The sequence below is a fragment of the Xiphophorus hellerii genome, chromosome 18 (genome assembly GCF_003331165.1).
Source record: "Xiphophorus hellerii strain 12219 chromosome 18, Xiphophorus_hellerii-4.1, whole genome shotgun sequence".
In the NCBI taxonomy this organism is placed as follows: domain Eukaryota; kingdom Metazoa; phylum Chordata; class Actinopteri; order Cyprinodontiformes; family Poeciliidae; genus Xiphophorus; species Xiphophorus hellerii.
Window position 1 is genome coordinate 2,027,803 of NC_045689.1, and position 13,114 is coordinate 2,040,916.

The following is a 13,114-nucleotide window of genomic DNA, read 5'->3' on the forward strand; positions in this document are numbered from 1 at the left end:
TAGTAAACAAAAACAGACCTTGTATTGATATTATTTGTTCCCATTAAGCACATTTCAATTCTAAGTTCCACATTCATATTGTAATCAGTCAGTAGCTGCATTTCCATTACAAATATGTGCAAAATGTTGTTTTACATTAGCTATTCTGCTAATGTAAAACACACACACGCATAATTCGGGTGTTTCCATTAAATAACAGACACAATTAATCTGTGTCTGTTACTTCACATATGAAACTTTCACCTTTTCTAGTCTCAACAAGGGTGAAACCACTGACTTTTAAAGATTTGAGGAAATCACAGCCATACACAGATTTCTATGAAAGCTAAGTGAACTTTATTCCAAATCTATTTCATCATTTAAGGTTTTACTATCTGGTTGTGTACATATAACACAGTGAACACATTTTATACAACTGTTTTCACTAAACAGATCATGGTCTTTGTTCTTCACAAAACCCAAATGTCTAAGAGCCTTCAGTCTGTGATTTGGTACCGTATTTAACCTTTATGTAAAATAATTTTCCTTGACCCGTTTCATTGGTTTTGGAATGTAGAGGAAAAGCTACAGCTCTGCTTCTCTGGCGTTCTCCAGTTAGACAAACATGGACGTCTTTAGTCATGAGGAGACGACAACAAGGACTCATAAATAATCCACACGTCGCTTTCTGCAGTAAATGTTTGGAACAAACTGTTCATAAATAAACATGTTAAATAAATAAATAATGAATAAATAGAAACAATAATGAGCTCAGTTACAGGCAGCGTGACAGCAGGTGATTTACAAACAGGAACGTCAGGAATAATTTACAACCATCCCAGGATGCAGGAGAGACTCTGCTGAGTCAGAACGTCTCTCAGAGAGAAAAGCAGCACATGCTTTGATTTGGTTAGTTCAGAGTCCAGGTCCGAGCCAGGTCCAGGTCCAAGTCAGGTCCATGTAAATCTGGTTTAGTCCTGAATCGGGTTTAGTTCTCAGGTTTAGTTCTCAGGTTTAGTTCTCAATCGGGTTTAGTTCTCAGGTTTAGTTCTCGGTCGGGTTTAGTTCTCAGGTTTGGTTCTCAGTCGGGTTTAGTTCTCAGGTTTAGTTCTCGGTCGGGTTTAGTTCTCAGGTTTAGTTCTGAGGTTTAGTCCTGAGTCGGGTTTAGTTCTCAGGTTTAGTTCTCAGGTTTAGTTCTCAGGTTTAGTTCTCAGGTTTGGTTCTCGGTCGGGTTCAGGATGGTCCTGTCTAGTTTCAGGTTTTACCAGAGCCTGGTCTCGTTCTGGTCTGATCCAGGCCTTCATCAGGTCCAGGTCTTCACAGTGACTCTATGTGCCTCAATCTTTTTCAGTTTGTTTCAGCTTTAGTTAAAAAAAGTCACATTTTAATCTTGTCTCCAGGTCACCTGCCAGGATATGACATCATCGTCACCGGATCACATGACATCTACAAAGAGGTCGCTGGGGTTTCCCATGGCCAGGCGGAAGGACTGTCGAGAAATTTCAGGCTGGATCGATGAAAAGTCGCGGTGCTGACCTCGAGACGGTGTTGGCATGTCTTTGTTGCCATGGGAACCGGAGAAGGAGGTGGGCGGTTCCTGAGCGCTGCCATCACTCAGACAGTCGGCCATCTTGTGCTGAGCGTTCGCTTCCTGGTTGGAAGATTCCTGCTGCATTCCTCCTTTTCCCTCCTGATCATCGCTGAAGTCCGATTGGCTACTGCGACTTCCTGCAGGACCAATGAACACATGATGTCATCGTTTCAAACAGAACCCGAGAGGCGATACCGAGGTTTCATCAGGGTCTTCCAGACATAAACATTAACACAAAACGCAGTGTTGATATCAGCCTTTAGTTTCTGTGGCGTAGGAAGAACGTCCTGAAATTTCTTTCTCAGACTGTCTGTGAATCCTTTAACATACGAGATGCAACAGCAAAAGTAACGTCCAATACCCATACTGTGGGTTCCATTACACAGGGAGTGCTAAAATCTCAGACATCACGGAACCTGATCTTCAACTCAATCTGCTTTTATTCCTCAAATGTAGTCACTTGTTTTCAATATTCAAGGACGGACGGCAAGATAGCAACTGATGAGACACGGTGTAGCGGCAGGGCGGGGAACCCAGGCAATTAGTCTCCGGTTCAATTCCCAAACATAAAACCATTGCTTCCGCGTTGTCTGCCTGACTACTGTGAATCAAGGCCCCCAGTGCTACAAAACATTTTTAATACAAGGTCACAAAAACAACAATTCGCTAATAGTGGAGCTAATTTTTTGTTTAGCGCTTTAGCATTTTTTGCTAAATTTTAAGATTTTAGAACAATTAGCTTCCCTTGAACACATTTATCCAGATGAATTCTAAAGCGCTTTGTAAACTTTCAGTTCAATAAAGTTTGACATCTGTGTTGAAAGTTTGGTTATTGTCTGTTCAGAATTCTTCAAGTAATTAGCTTCAAGCTTTTATTTTGAAATCCGTTTACGCAGCAGTTAGTTTCCTCTCTTCATTGTTCTCGTCACTGATTCTAGAGTACAACAAATGAACGACTGAGAAATACAGAAACAGACAACAATTACTTAAATGATCAAGCAGCAGTGTTAGCTAAACAAATACATACAGGATCCACATACTGGCATAAACCTTATGAAAAACAAGAAACGTCCTGTACCTTCGCTGTGATGACTCCTGCCTCCTCCTGCCCCACAGGCCGGCAGCTGCTGCAGCGGGTGGGGCGAGCTGTAGGGGTGAGGGACGGGGTACTGGTAGGGGAAGGCTGGGGGGTCGCAGTCAGTTCCTCCTCCTACTTCGCGAGAGGATCCGTCTTCGTGGTCGAGCAGAGACATGGCAGCCAGATCTGAAAGGAGCAGCATCAGCAAAACAGCAACATTTATGCTGTTAGAAACTCTGGTTTTTATTTTCTTATCATCAGACTACAGTAGAGTCCAGACCTTTTAAATTAAAATGTATAAATTTCTAACAATGAACCTCTGAAAGTGACATAAATTACATAAAACAGTTTAACATGATCTGCTGGCTTTGTGTTCTGTGTCGCCATCTTGTGGTCATTGACGGTACTGCAGGTGAATGTTCAGGACTGCACCAAAGCAGCTAGAGTTTTACCATCCATCCATCCATCCATCCACAAAGACTACAGCTTTAGAGCAACTGAAACAACTTCTCTTTCTATTAACACATTTAATTGAAGTTTCCCTTTTATTTTTAAAGAGGACCTCAGTTGAGGACAAAACGCCACAGACTCCAGGTGATCTCAGCACACTGAATATTTAAAGGTCTTCTTATTTCAAAGAGTAATAACTATAGTTATAGTCTCTAGTGTGGACAGCTCTGTGGCCCCAGCTCCTACCTCCACACAGGTCTCCGAACACGTAGTAGCACTGCTCTGAGAAGGTGACCTTGTTGACGGTGTGTCGGATGAATCCGGCTTTCAGCAGGTTTCCGGCGTATTTACGAGCTTCGCGCCGGTCGGTAAAACCTTCTATGTTACGGTGGAGCCAGTCCACCACGTCCGAACCTGGACAGATAGAAGACAAGCTGCAGATAAAGATATCTGTCTCCTTCCACAGTCCTGATTGGAATCGTTACCCCAGAACTACAACAGAGATTATTTCATGTTGGTTAAACAGAATGTTTTTATTGGTGAGAATCTCAGGTGCTTCACCACCTGATAGTTTGGTAAACGTAGCTCGAGGGGGGACGAAAATAACATTTGCTTCATTTTCAGCTGCTGTGGTTCTCATTCTCTTTGCTCCAAGCCAAACCAACAAAACCGTTTGAGCAACCTGTTCCCCTCCTGGCCTGTGGGGGCGCTGCACCAAGAACCACTGAAGGAAACAACACAAAAACCTCTGAAAAGACACTGAGTGCAACTTCCTTCTTCACCAAATGGAAACAAAAATGAAGTGGCATCAGATTTTCTCTTTTGTCGTTGGAAAAAGACACGAGCCATTTCTCATGCTACCGCTAGGCTAGCAAATTTGGTTGTATTTACCCAGAATGCCCTGAGTTTAAGTCCAATTTCTGCTTTTGGAGTGGTCTCCGGTCTGCTTGGCGTTCACGTCTGTTTTCTAATTCACTTCAACCAAACCAAAACTTAGGTTTGTAGATGGACCAGATTTCACTTTTTTGGTCCACATAAGAATTAGATTCACATCTTCCCAAATGAACTAGAGTTTGATAAAAGCGGATTAATCAGGACTGGTGTGAATGAGACATTCCTCAGACTCTCAGATCCAGATCTACGCAGTAGTACATCTTCTCACCAATGAAAGCGTTGGGGATGGTGATCTTCAGCCACATCCTGTCTCGAACCTCCAGCCCTGACTCTGGATTGGCCATCGCCTTGACGACCACCGTCATGTCACTGTGGATGTTGAGGTGGTTTTCTTCATGCACGCCTGGAGAACAGCAGGAAGTTAAAATGAGATGGGAGGTTAACAACAGAAGAGAGGTGCAGAGTTGAGACGTACTGTAGTGTGGGGGGAGTTTCCCGGTCATGGCGGCCGTGTGAGACACCCAGGCAGCCGGGTCGATGGGGCGGACCGGTTCACCTGCTCGGTTTTACAGGACAGACAGTTTTAACAAGTTGGATTACATTCAACAGTATCAAACCAAACCAACACATCCTGCCTGACTCACTTCTGGGCAGCGTGAAGCAACTTCGTGGGTTTGGATCCCAACACTTTGCCACAGTTAATGTCACCGAACTAAAAGGAAAGAGAGAAACAGCTCAGCTTGAGTCTCAAAGGTTGTGTCTGGATGAAAAGTCATCCTCAGCTGCAGTACAGAGGAGGACAGACTGTAATGGTCAGTGGTTTTAATTAGGCCTCACCCCGGCTGGTGGACGATCTCTCTCAGAACCCGGACTGCGTCGTCATTACTCATGTTCTCGAAGTTGATATCGTTCACCTGAGTGAACAGAATCACAGTGAGAATCACCAGAGCACCAAAGGACTCTCTGAAGTCCAAAGGGCTTCAGAGAGTCTTGGCTTCAGCATCATTACCAAGCCTAGATGGTCCAAACTAGAACCTGGTGTCGGCCCTACCTGCAGCAGCATGTCTCCAGGCTCTATGCGGCCATCTGCTGCAACTGCTCCTCCCTTCATGATGGAGCCGATGTAAATCCCTCCGTCTCCTCTGTCGTTACTCTGACCAACGATGCTGATGCCCAGAAAGTTATACCTCTCTGAGAAACAGGCGGCGTTAGTCTGACCATCGTCAGGTCTGACCACACAGGACAGTCAAACCTCACTGGCATCGTACTCAGGATGGAAACATCTCACAAACGTCTGTGGGTCTTTGATTGATGAAATAAAGATCTCCTTCTGAAGAACTTAAACTTCTGTTCAACCCAACAACACAGCAACCGGGCAGAACCAGAACTCAGAACTGGGTTTTTAAATGATCTCATCAGGTCACGGTCCGGTGTGAATCAATATCTACCGACCCAGTTAGGTCTGGGTCTTGTTGGGTTCAGAAGACCTGAAGAGAACCAATCAAATTGTAAACCAACCGCCATGTTTGAACAGAACCTGATCCGTTCTACTGCCAAAGCTGCTGAGGACCAGTTTTACTCTACTGGATCTGATTCTCACCGTTCTGAACCTGGTTCAGATTCTATTGTACCTGATCCAGACAGTATTTAGTCTGTTTGGAACCTTTTTGGATCTGATTTATGGATTTATGGACATCATTTAAGGATTGATCCAACAGAACCGGTGGGGCAGTACTGGTCTGTCATAGACCTGGTCCAGTAAGGTTTAGGGATTGTTCTGAACTCTGATATGATCCATCTACCTACGAACCTGATTCAGAACCCCAACTGGACCTGATCTGTGTTGGTCAGATAGCTGACCCATTCTAGACTGGAGTGGACCAGATTCAGTCCAAGAGAACCTCTGGACCAATTTTGGACTGTAGTAAACCTAATTTAGGAAATTTTGGTCTAAACTATTTGAGTTTAGACTCAAACAGAACATGAGGAGCAGTTTTCAAATTCAATAAATCTAATTCAAGTTTTTTTTTTTTTTTATATCTGGTCTAAAATGAAAGGAACTTCTGGAGCAGTTTTGAATTGGACTAAATGTAATTTGGGCTGTTTTGGATCTAGATTAGCCTCAAGGGAAACTGACACCTTTCTACTGTAAAAAACTAATTTATGGTGTTTTGGAGCGAGCTGAGACTCAAAGAGAACACACTGAGCAGTTTTAGACTGTAACAGACCTAATTTAAGGTGTCTGAGACCTAGTTTAGATTCAAGGAACCTCTGAAAAAGATTTGGACAGCAGTTGGTCTAATTTAGGATGTTTGGACCAAGCTGAGACTCAAAGGGAACCTCTGGAACAGTTTTGGACTAAGATGGAGCTAATTTTGGATGTTTTGGACCTGATTCAGACCCCAAAAACATGTGGAGCAGTTGTAGATGATGATGCACCCAAACTAGACATTTGTGACCTTTCATGGGTTTTACTGATGAGATTCAGGCTGACAGGATCTGTTCTGGACTCTCTTTGCCTTTATTTAGACCGTTTAGGCCTGTTCTGGTCTCTGTCGGACTTGACCCTGACAGCAATAGACCTAACCAAGGTTCTATGTGTCCTGGTCCAATCCGTTGCTGACCCATTCTGTACTCACCCATGTTGAGGGTTACAGTGATGATGTTGAGCGACATGGTGGAGTCAGTGACGCTGCTGAAAGACGCCGACTGACGGACAGACAGATAGAAGCAGGCAGAGAGGGAGACAGGTGGACAGAGAGACAGGACAGGAAGATGAGGGACACGTCAGTGACAGGAAGTCCAGACGGAAACAGCCGCCCTGCACCAGGCGTCATAAAGACACACTGACACAGATAACCAGGACCTCACAGTGTGGTGTGTGTGTGTGTGTGTATGTGTGTGTGTGTGTGTGTGTGGGGGGGGGGGGGGGGGGGTGCGCGTTTGTTTCTAATACCTTGTGGGGACCATTTTCCTGACATATACTATGTTGTGGGGACTGCTCTTTGTGGGGACCGAAGCCTGGTCCCCATAAGGGGAAACGCTGTTTTGGGGTCAGGGGTCAGATTGAGTGTGTGTGTGTGTGTGTGTGTGTGTGGTTACCTTTTCCATCCGTGGAGTTTTTGGTTTTCGGTGGCGGCGCCGCTGTCGCCTGATGAGTCTCGGCGAGGAGCTGCTCTGGCCTGTTGATTGGCTGAACCTGGTGTGACATCACAGACAGAATCTGATTGGTCAAAAAAGCACAAATCTAAAAACGCAACATAGATTTTAAAGAAATATAAAATCAGGAAATCCTAATTAAAACATGTATTTGAAGCAGACGGTAAAATTAATAAAATTTTATGAATAAAAGTAAAAGCTTTTTAAAAGGATAAATGGACAAATCTATAAATACAGTCGAGCCCCAATAACTCACTGGTTTTTCTATCCATGGAAAATAATCAGTGGAAAATTTGCTCATTTTTCTCCCCAGTAGTCAGAGATTTAACAAAAAGTTGCTATAATGTCATAAAAATACATTTTCAACTTGGAAAGATCACGTCAATATATAAAATAATGAAAAGTTTCAACTATTAAACTGGAATAGCATAAATAAAAAAATCTAAATACTAATATTTTTTTTTAAATTAGGTTTTAAAAAACAAATTTCTAATTTGGAAAACATATTTCAAACCTACTTACCTGTCAGAAATGAATCACTTATAATAAAAAATCAACACATTTCCAACAGAGAGAGGAAAATCTGACTTTACAAATATTAAGATAAAAGACAGCAAAACTCCAAACCTGTTTAAAAATTACAAAAAGATTTAAAATGTTTGGGTAAAGATTGTAAATCTGGCAGCAGGTGGAGTCCATCACTGATGGAAATCAGAGTCTTAAATGAGAAAATCGATCAGGAACACATTATTTCTGCTCTCAGATCAGCTGGGATGGCTTTATCTGCAGCACAATACAAAAGACAGCGCTGGTCACATGACACGCAGCAGCCAATCAAAGCCCAGGGCGTGAACAGGTTTACTGGGGCAGAAAAAATGACCTGCAGGCAGGTGAATGTGTGTCAGAGACACAGGCCAATTACAGCGCGAGCTGCTGCTGATGTCACTGGGCCACATGACACAACCTTTAAAGGAGCAGTACGCGTTTTTACACGCCACAGAACCAGAATGACAGTTTGGGTTCTCCCAGGAGTTCTGATTTCAGCAGGTTTACAAGCCTGATGCTGCTGCAGCAAATGCACCGCGATGCATTCAGGGACACGCCCATAACTGGAAATGCTCCAGACTGACGAACAGCAGTACGCTGCTGTGAAAAAGTATTTATCAAACTTTGTTTCAGATCATCAAATAAAACAGTAAACAAAACAATTTGTTGATGATTTAAAAAATAAAAAACATTCAAAAAGTGTCAAAGTAAACAAAACACAGCGTTTGAAGTAGCCTAGTCAAACCATCCATCCATTTGTCCCTAATGGGGTCGGAAGGGTTGCTGGTGCCTCTCCAGCTACATTCCAGGCGAGAGGCGGGGTCACCCTGGACAGGTCACCCGGCTGTCGCAGGGCAACACAGAGACATACAGGACAAACAACCATTCACACAGGGAGAATTTAGAGAGACCAATTAACCTGACAGTTTTGGACTGTGGGAGGAAGCCGGAGTACCCAGAGAGAACCCACGCATGCAGAGGGAGAACATGCAAACTCCTTGCAGAAAGACCCCGGCCGGGAATCGAACCCAGGACCTTCTTGCTGCAAAGGCAACAGTGCTACCAACTGCGCCACTGTGCAGCCCGCCTAGTCAAACCCTGGGTCTAAATATGATTTATAAAGTCACTTCAAAAACTCCTCAGATTGTCTTTTATGGAGCTCAACATTTTTTCTGAAACAACAAAAGAACCTTTGAAATCTGCCAGAGTGCAAATACTTTTTTCCAGCTCAGTTTGTTCTGTTGGCGCAGCGGGTAAGCCGCTCCTCCTGCCAACACCCCCAACCAATTAAAATGTTGAGATCAAAGTCAGAATTCTCATAAAAACATCAAAATTGAGAAAAAAAAAAGAAATTCTGAGAAAAAAGTTTAAATTCTTTTTTTAATTTTTGGCATTAACCCTCTTCCGTACACCCCACTGCATAAGTGACAGATGAGACATATTACAATACAATAACTATGTAATTTCCACCTTGAACCGCCTGAAACGTGCTACACAGATAAACTTGATTGATTTTCTAGCTTTAGAGCGCCGCCCATCTCAATGCCACCCTGGGTAACCGCCCCAGCCTGGTTCTAAGTTCGGCTGGTCAGCAGGTGGACTCAGAACCGGACCAGAACTGTTTGGGTCTGACCTTCCTCCAGAGTCTTCCTCAGACGAGCAAAAGCTGGTCGTCTCTAACTCGCTGCTCTGCTGATTGGACGAGCTGTCGCCGCCGCCGGCTGGCCCCGCCCCCTTGTGGTCGGCCGCCTGGTGGACGTGTCCGTTCAAGTGGCCTCCTGTATGAAGACGGCAGCCAATCAGAGACAGCTGGAAGAATTCGGTTTGATTCAGTTGAAGATTTTACCACCTCTCCGCCGCTGCTTCTCTGAAGATGGAGCGGGCGATTTGACCTCTGACCCCTGCAGGTCATCGTGGGAGACGGCCGCAGCGCTGAAGCGGACAAATACATCACATCCTGTCAGCGTGCGGTCGCGTCAGCACGACCGGAGCTTAATCCGTGTAGGAACTCACTGGAAGGACGGCGGTCTGGAGTCGCCGATGCCGCCGGTCCTCTCGATGGGGGGCGGAGCCAAGCTGGAGGGCGTGGCCACAGAGGGAGTGTCCGACCCCCTGAAGTCCGGAGGACAGGCGTCTGAAGACACCACCTGCAGAGAAGAAGACAGGATCTTAGAGACACTGGGACAGTCCAGGTGTCTCATCAGGTCCAAATGAGACAGTCATGAAAAAATAAGGACATATACAGACTTAGATATTAAATAAAATGTAATTATAATGTATAATTTTCTGAATTTTATTAAATTTCAAGTTTAGACAGTTAGTACAGTCATCTTGACTGTCGAAGTGATGTGGACGCCATGGTGAGATCTACAGAGAAGCCGTCAGGACGAAGACTGGAGCAACTTCTGGTCTGGTAAAAGGTTTAAAGGTCTCAGGAGAATCTGGAGTCAATCGTTTCAACGTGCGGACAAACCGACGAGTGTTTGACCTTCCAAACGTCCTCCAACATGTCCAGGTCTGGCTAAAACCACACAGCAAGATGCTAGCAGCCTCCAAAACCAGCGCTGGTTAGCAGCTGGACACACTGATGCTAATCTGCTAACAACAGAGCTAATTTAGTGATTCGCACTTTTACTTTAGCAAATTTACTTGGCTGTTTTGTAAACTTTCAGTTGAATAAAGTTCAAAATCTGTGTTGAACTTTTGGTTATGTTCATGCTCTTATTTTGAAATCTGTTTACGCAGCAGTTCCATTTCCTCTCCCGGCATTCTCCACCTGTGATGCGGTGCAGGTGTTAGTGGATAAAATGTTTATGATTAGCTTAGCTAACTTTTCAATTAGCAATGCCCTCTACTGGTGAGATTCAGAGAACTGGACGTTCAACGGACGTCCTGATGTTTTCATGACTGATCGTCCATCTGAGAGGTTCTGAGCGGTTCTGACCCAACAGACGACCCGTCCGTTGACACAAGGCAGCCGAGCTTCATCATCACTGATCTCTTCTTTCACCACCCTGAAACACACCATCACCATCATCATCATTAGTGTGATCATCATCATCATCATCGCTACGAGCATCATGTCATAACTTGAGGTGTAGCAAGATATCAAGATATGAAAAAATCCTGAATATATCTGTCATCTCGTCTGATTAAGTTGTAGTAAAATACGCCCCAACTACGTTAAGGGTGCTAAGCACTTTAGCAATTTGATGACTTTGAAAATATTCCCGTCAGCAGCCAGTGTAGTCCGCTTTAATTCAATTCGCTTGGGGAGGTGTGAATGCACAACCGAACCGAAGGAGCTAACTCTGGTTCGGTTTGAAAGCAGGCATTCTGGGTAAAATCAAACCAGGGGGGCAACAAGCTGATCAAAGGTTTGGTTGGTTTGACTCAGTTTGGTTCCCGATCGAACCGAGTCTATCGGACTATCAGGGGGGAAAACAGGAGCAAATCCTTTTGACAGACAAGGAATCAGACATTCGTCCCTTTTTTTAATCTGTTTTGTAAATTTGATCTTTGAAAGTAATAATTCTCGTCTCGTTCTTGTTAATTTTATTTAAAAATTGCTACGCCTTGAGTCATAAGATCATCCTCATCCTCCTCATCATCATCATGAGCTCAGCAGTCATCCTCTCATCAGAGGGAATATTAAAGCTTTTGTTTTCATCACAGTTACATAATCACAGCTGCATGAGGAGGATTATATAAACAATCAGCTCATAAACAAACAAACAAACAAACAAAGCCTCCCTACTGATTCATACATGTGTTTATCAGCTCCTCCTCTTGTTATCATGGTTATTGATCACCGATCATGTGACTGAATCGCCTCCCCCCGCTGGAACACGTGACCTTTGATGCTCAATAAACCCATCTGGATCTGTGTCATCTTCCTGATGGAGGCGTCAGTCACGTGACTCACCCGAAGTCATCATCCACGGACTTGAAGAAGAATTTGGCGTGAGGTCTGTTCAGCACCTGCTTGAAGTCGGCCAGGGTGACGCGCTGCGCGGGCACGCCGATCCGGATCAGGTAGGGGGTCTCCTGGTCCTCCAGGTGGTAGATGACCCGGGTCTCCTCCGCCATGCTGGCCCCGAGGAGCCCCGCACGCGCTTCGAAGGGGATGCTGAGACACACCTGCGCGCGCCGCGTGAAGCTCCGAAGGTCTGGTCACGTGACGCCTCACCTGTGCGCTCCCCCCGCCCCCACCTCCAGGAGCTGAGCTGGTCCCAGGCCGGTTCCGGTCCAGATGTGTCGGTCCAGCTGCAGAGGGGCTCCGATGATGCTTTCCTCCTGATAGTCAACACTGCACGCGTTAAAACACGCAACGTCCGGTGGTGGACTTCAAAATAAAAGCCGCCCAGGTGAAGCGAAGCCTAAAGAACCCAAATAAAATAATTTTGTTGAAATTGTTCTATTGGACTTAGGAAAATTTGAATGGGTTTACTTATTACAAATAAATTTCTTGCTGTTTATGTTTAATATTTCTTAATTAAACGACTGACATGTTTGTTTGTTTTTCCAGAAATCTGAGGTAAAGTTCATCTGATGTTTCAGCACCAGAAACGTGTGACAGCATTTTAGGGAATAAAGGGAGTAAATTTGCACCAAAACCCTCAAACTTTCCAGGAGGAAAAGATGGTAGATTTCTGAGTGACAAAATCTCAGAAATTTTCTAGAAAAAAAAAAGTTTCCAGGTTTCAAAAGTCAAACATTTTCAGCGTTTAGATATTTTCTCAGGTCCAAAAGTTGAAAATTTGCAAGAAAAAAAACCCTCCAATTTTGAGATTAGTGAAAATTTGACTTTTGGAAAGTAATGAGTTTCAAAAGTTGAAATATTTTGACTTTTGAAATCCAGAAATGTCGATGTTTTTTCTGAGAATTGAGTTTTTTGTGGAAATGTACTCCTTTTATCATCCTTGTCTATAACGCCCTGATACACCGTCAGTTCTGTAGTCTAGTTAAAGTTATAAAAATAAAGATCTTTGAAATTTGTTCCACTTATGGCACAAAAGCAAAAAATATATAATTTCAGACATAAAACACAAACTGTATCTGATTCAGATTTATCTTCAACCCAATTACAAAATGTTCAATGTAAACAAAAGTTTGATCAAATAAAAAAAACTGTTCTAGACAGTTAACAGATTCTAAAGGTTTTCTGTTTGTTCACTATTAGTTTAATAAAAGGGAAATAAAAACGTAAAATCTCATGAAGCAGTTTAACACGATTCAAGGCTTTTATTGTGAAAGCAAAGCCACCAGTTTCCTGTGTGTTAAATAATAAAACCTTCAGACATCAAAGATCCCGTTAAACATGTCAGACCTTACATTTCCGGTCTGACTTCAAAATAAAAGCAGGACATTAAAGGATCCCTTCAAAATAAATAAACCTGTTTTCTGAAAGTTAAACA

General features: G+C 43.7%; 1 protein-coding gene and 1 long non-coding RNA gene across 4 annotated transcripts; one reads left to right on the forward strand and one right to left on the reverse strand.

The window, feature by feature from the left end:
- Positions 1 to 313: 313 nt before the first annotated feature.
- Positions 314 to 11,986, reverse strand: dvl3b (dishevelled segment polarity protein 3b). Of its 3 annotated transcripts, none has more exons than XM_032591023.1 (15): positions 11,623 to 11,983; positions 10,642 to 10,711; positions 9,711 to 9,844; positions 9,547 to 9,629; positions 9,331 to 9,475; positions 7,095 to 7,191; positions 6,632 to 6,701; positions 5,044 to 5,183; positions 4,830 to 4,906; positions 4,637 to 4,704; positions 4,468 to 4,551; positions 4,261 to 4,395; positions 3,345 to 3,512; positions 2,649 to 2,834; positions 314 to 1,707 (listed from the first exon to the last, which is right to left on the reverse strand). In XM_032591023.1, the coding sequence occupies exons 1-15, from the start codon at positions 11,784 to 11,786 to the stop codon at positions 1,415 to 1,417; spliced, it is 1,914 nt and encodes a 637-aa protein (XP_032446914.1). In that variant the 5' UTR covers positions 11,787 to 11,983; the 3' UTR covers positions 314 to 1,414. The 3 variants fall into 3 exon arrangements, with proteins under 3 accessions (XP_032446914.1, XP_032446915.1, XP_032446913.1); XM_032591024.1 differs by having other exon boundaries at positions 4,468 to 4,548; positions 11,623 to 11,982; XM_032591022.1 differs by having other exon boundaries at positions 4,261 to 4,548; positions 11,623 to 11,986.
- Positions 11,975 to 13,112, forward strand: LOC116707637 (uncharacterized). Its single transcript, XR_004336544.1, has 2 exons — positions 11,975 to 12,064; positions 12,226 to 13,112. It is a non-coding gene; the product is annotated as an uncharacterized LOC116707637 (long non-coding RNA).
- Positions 13,113 to 13,114: the final 2 nt, after the last annotated feature.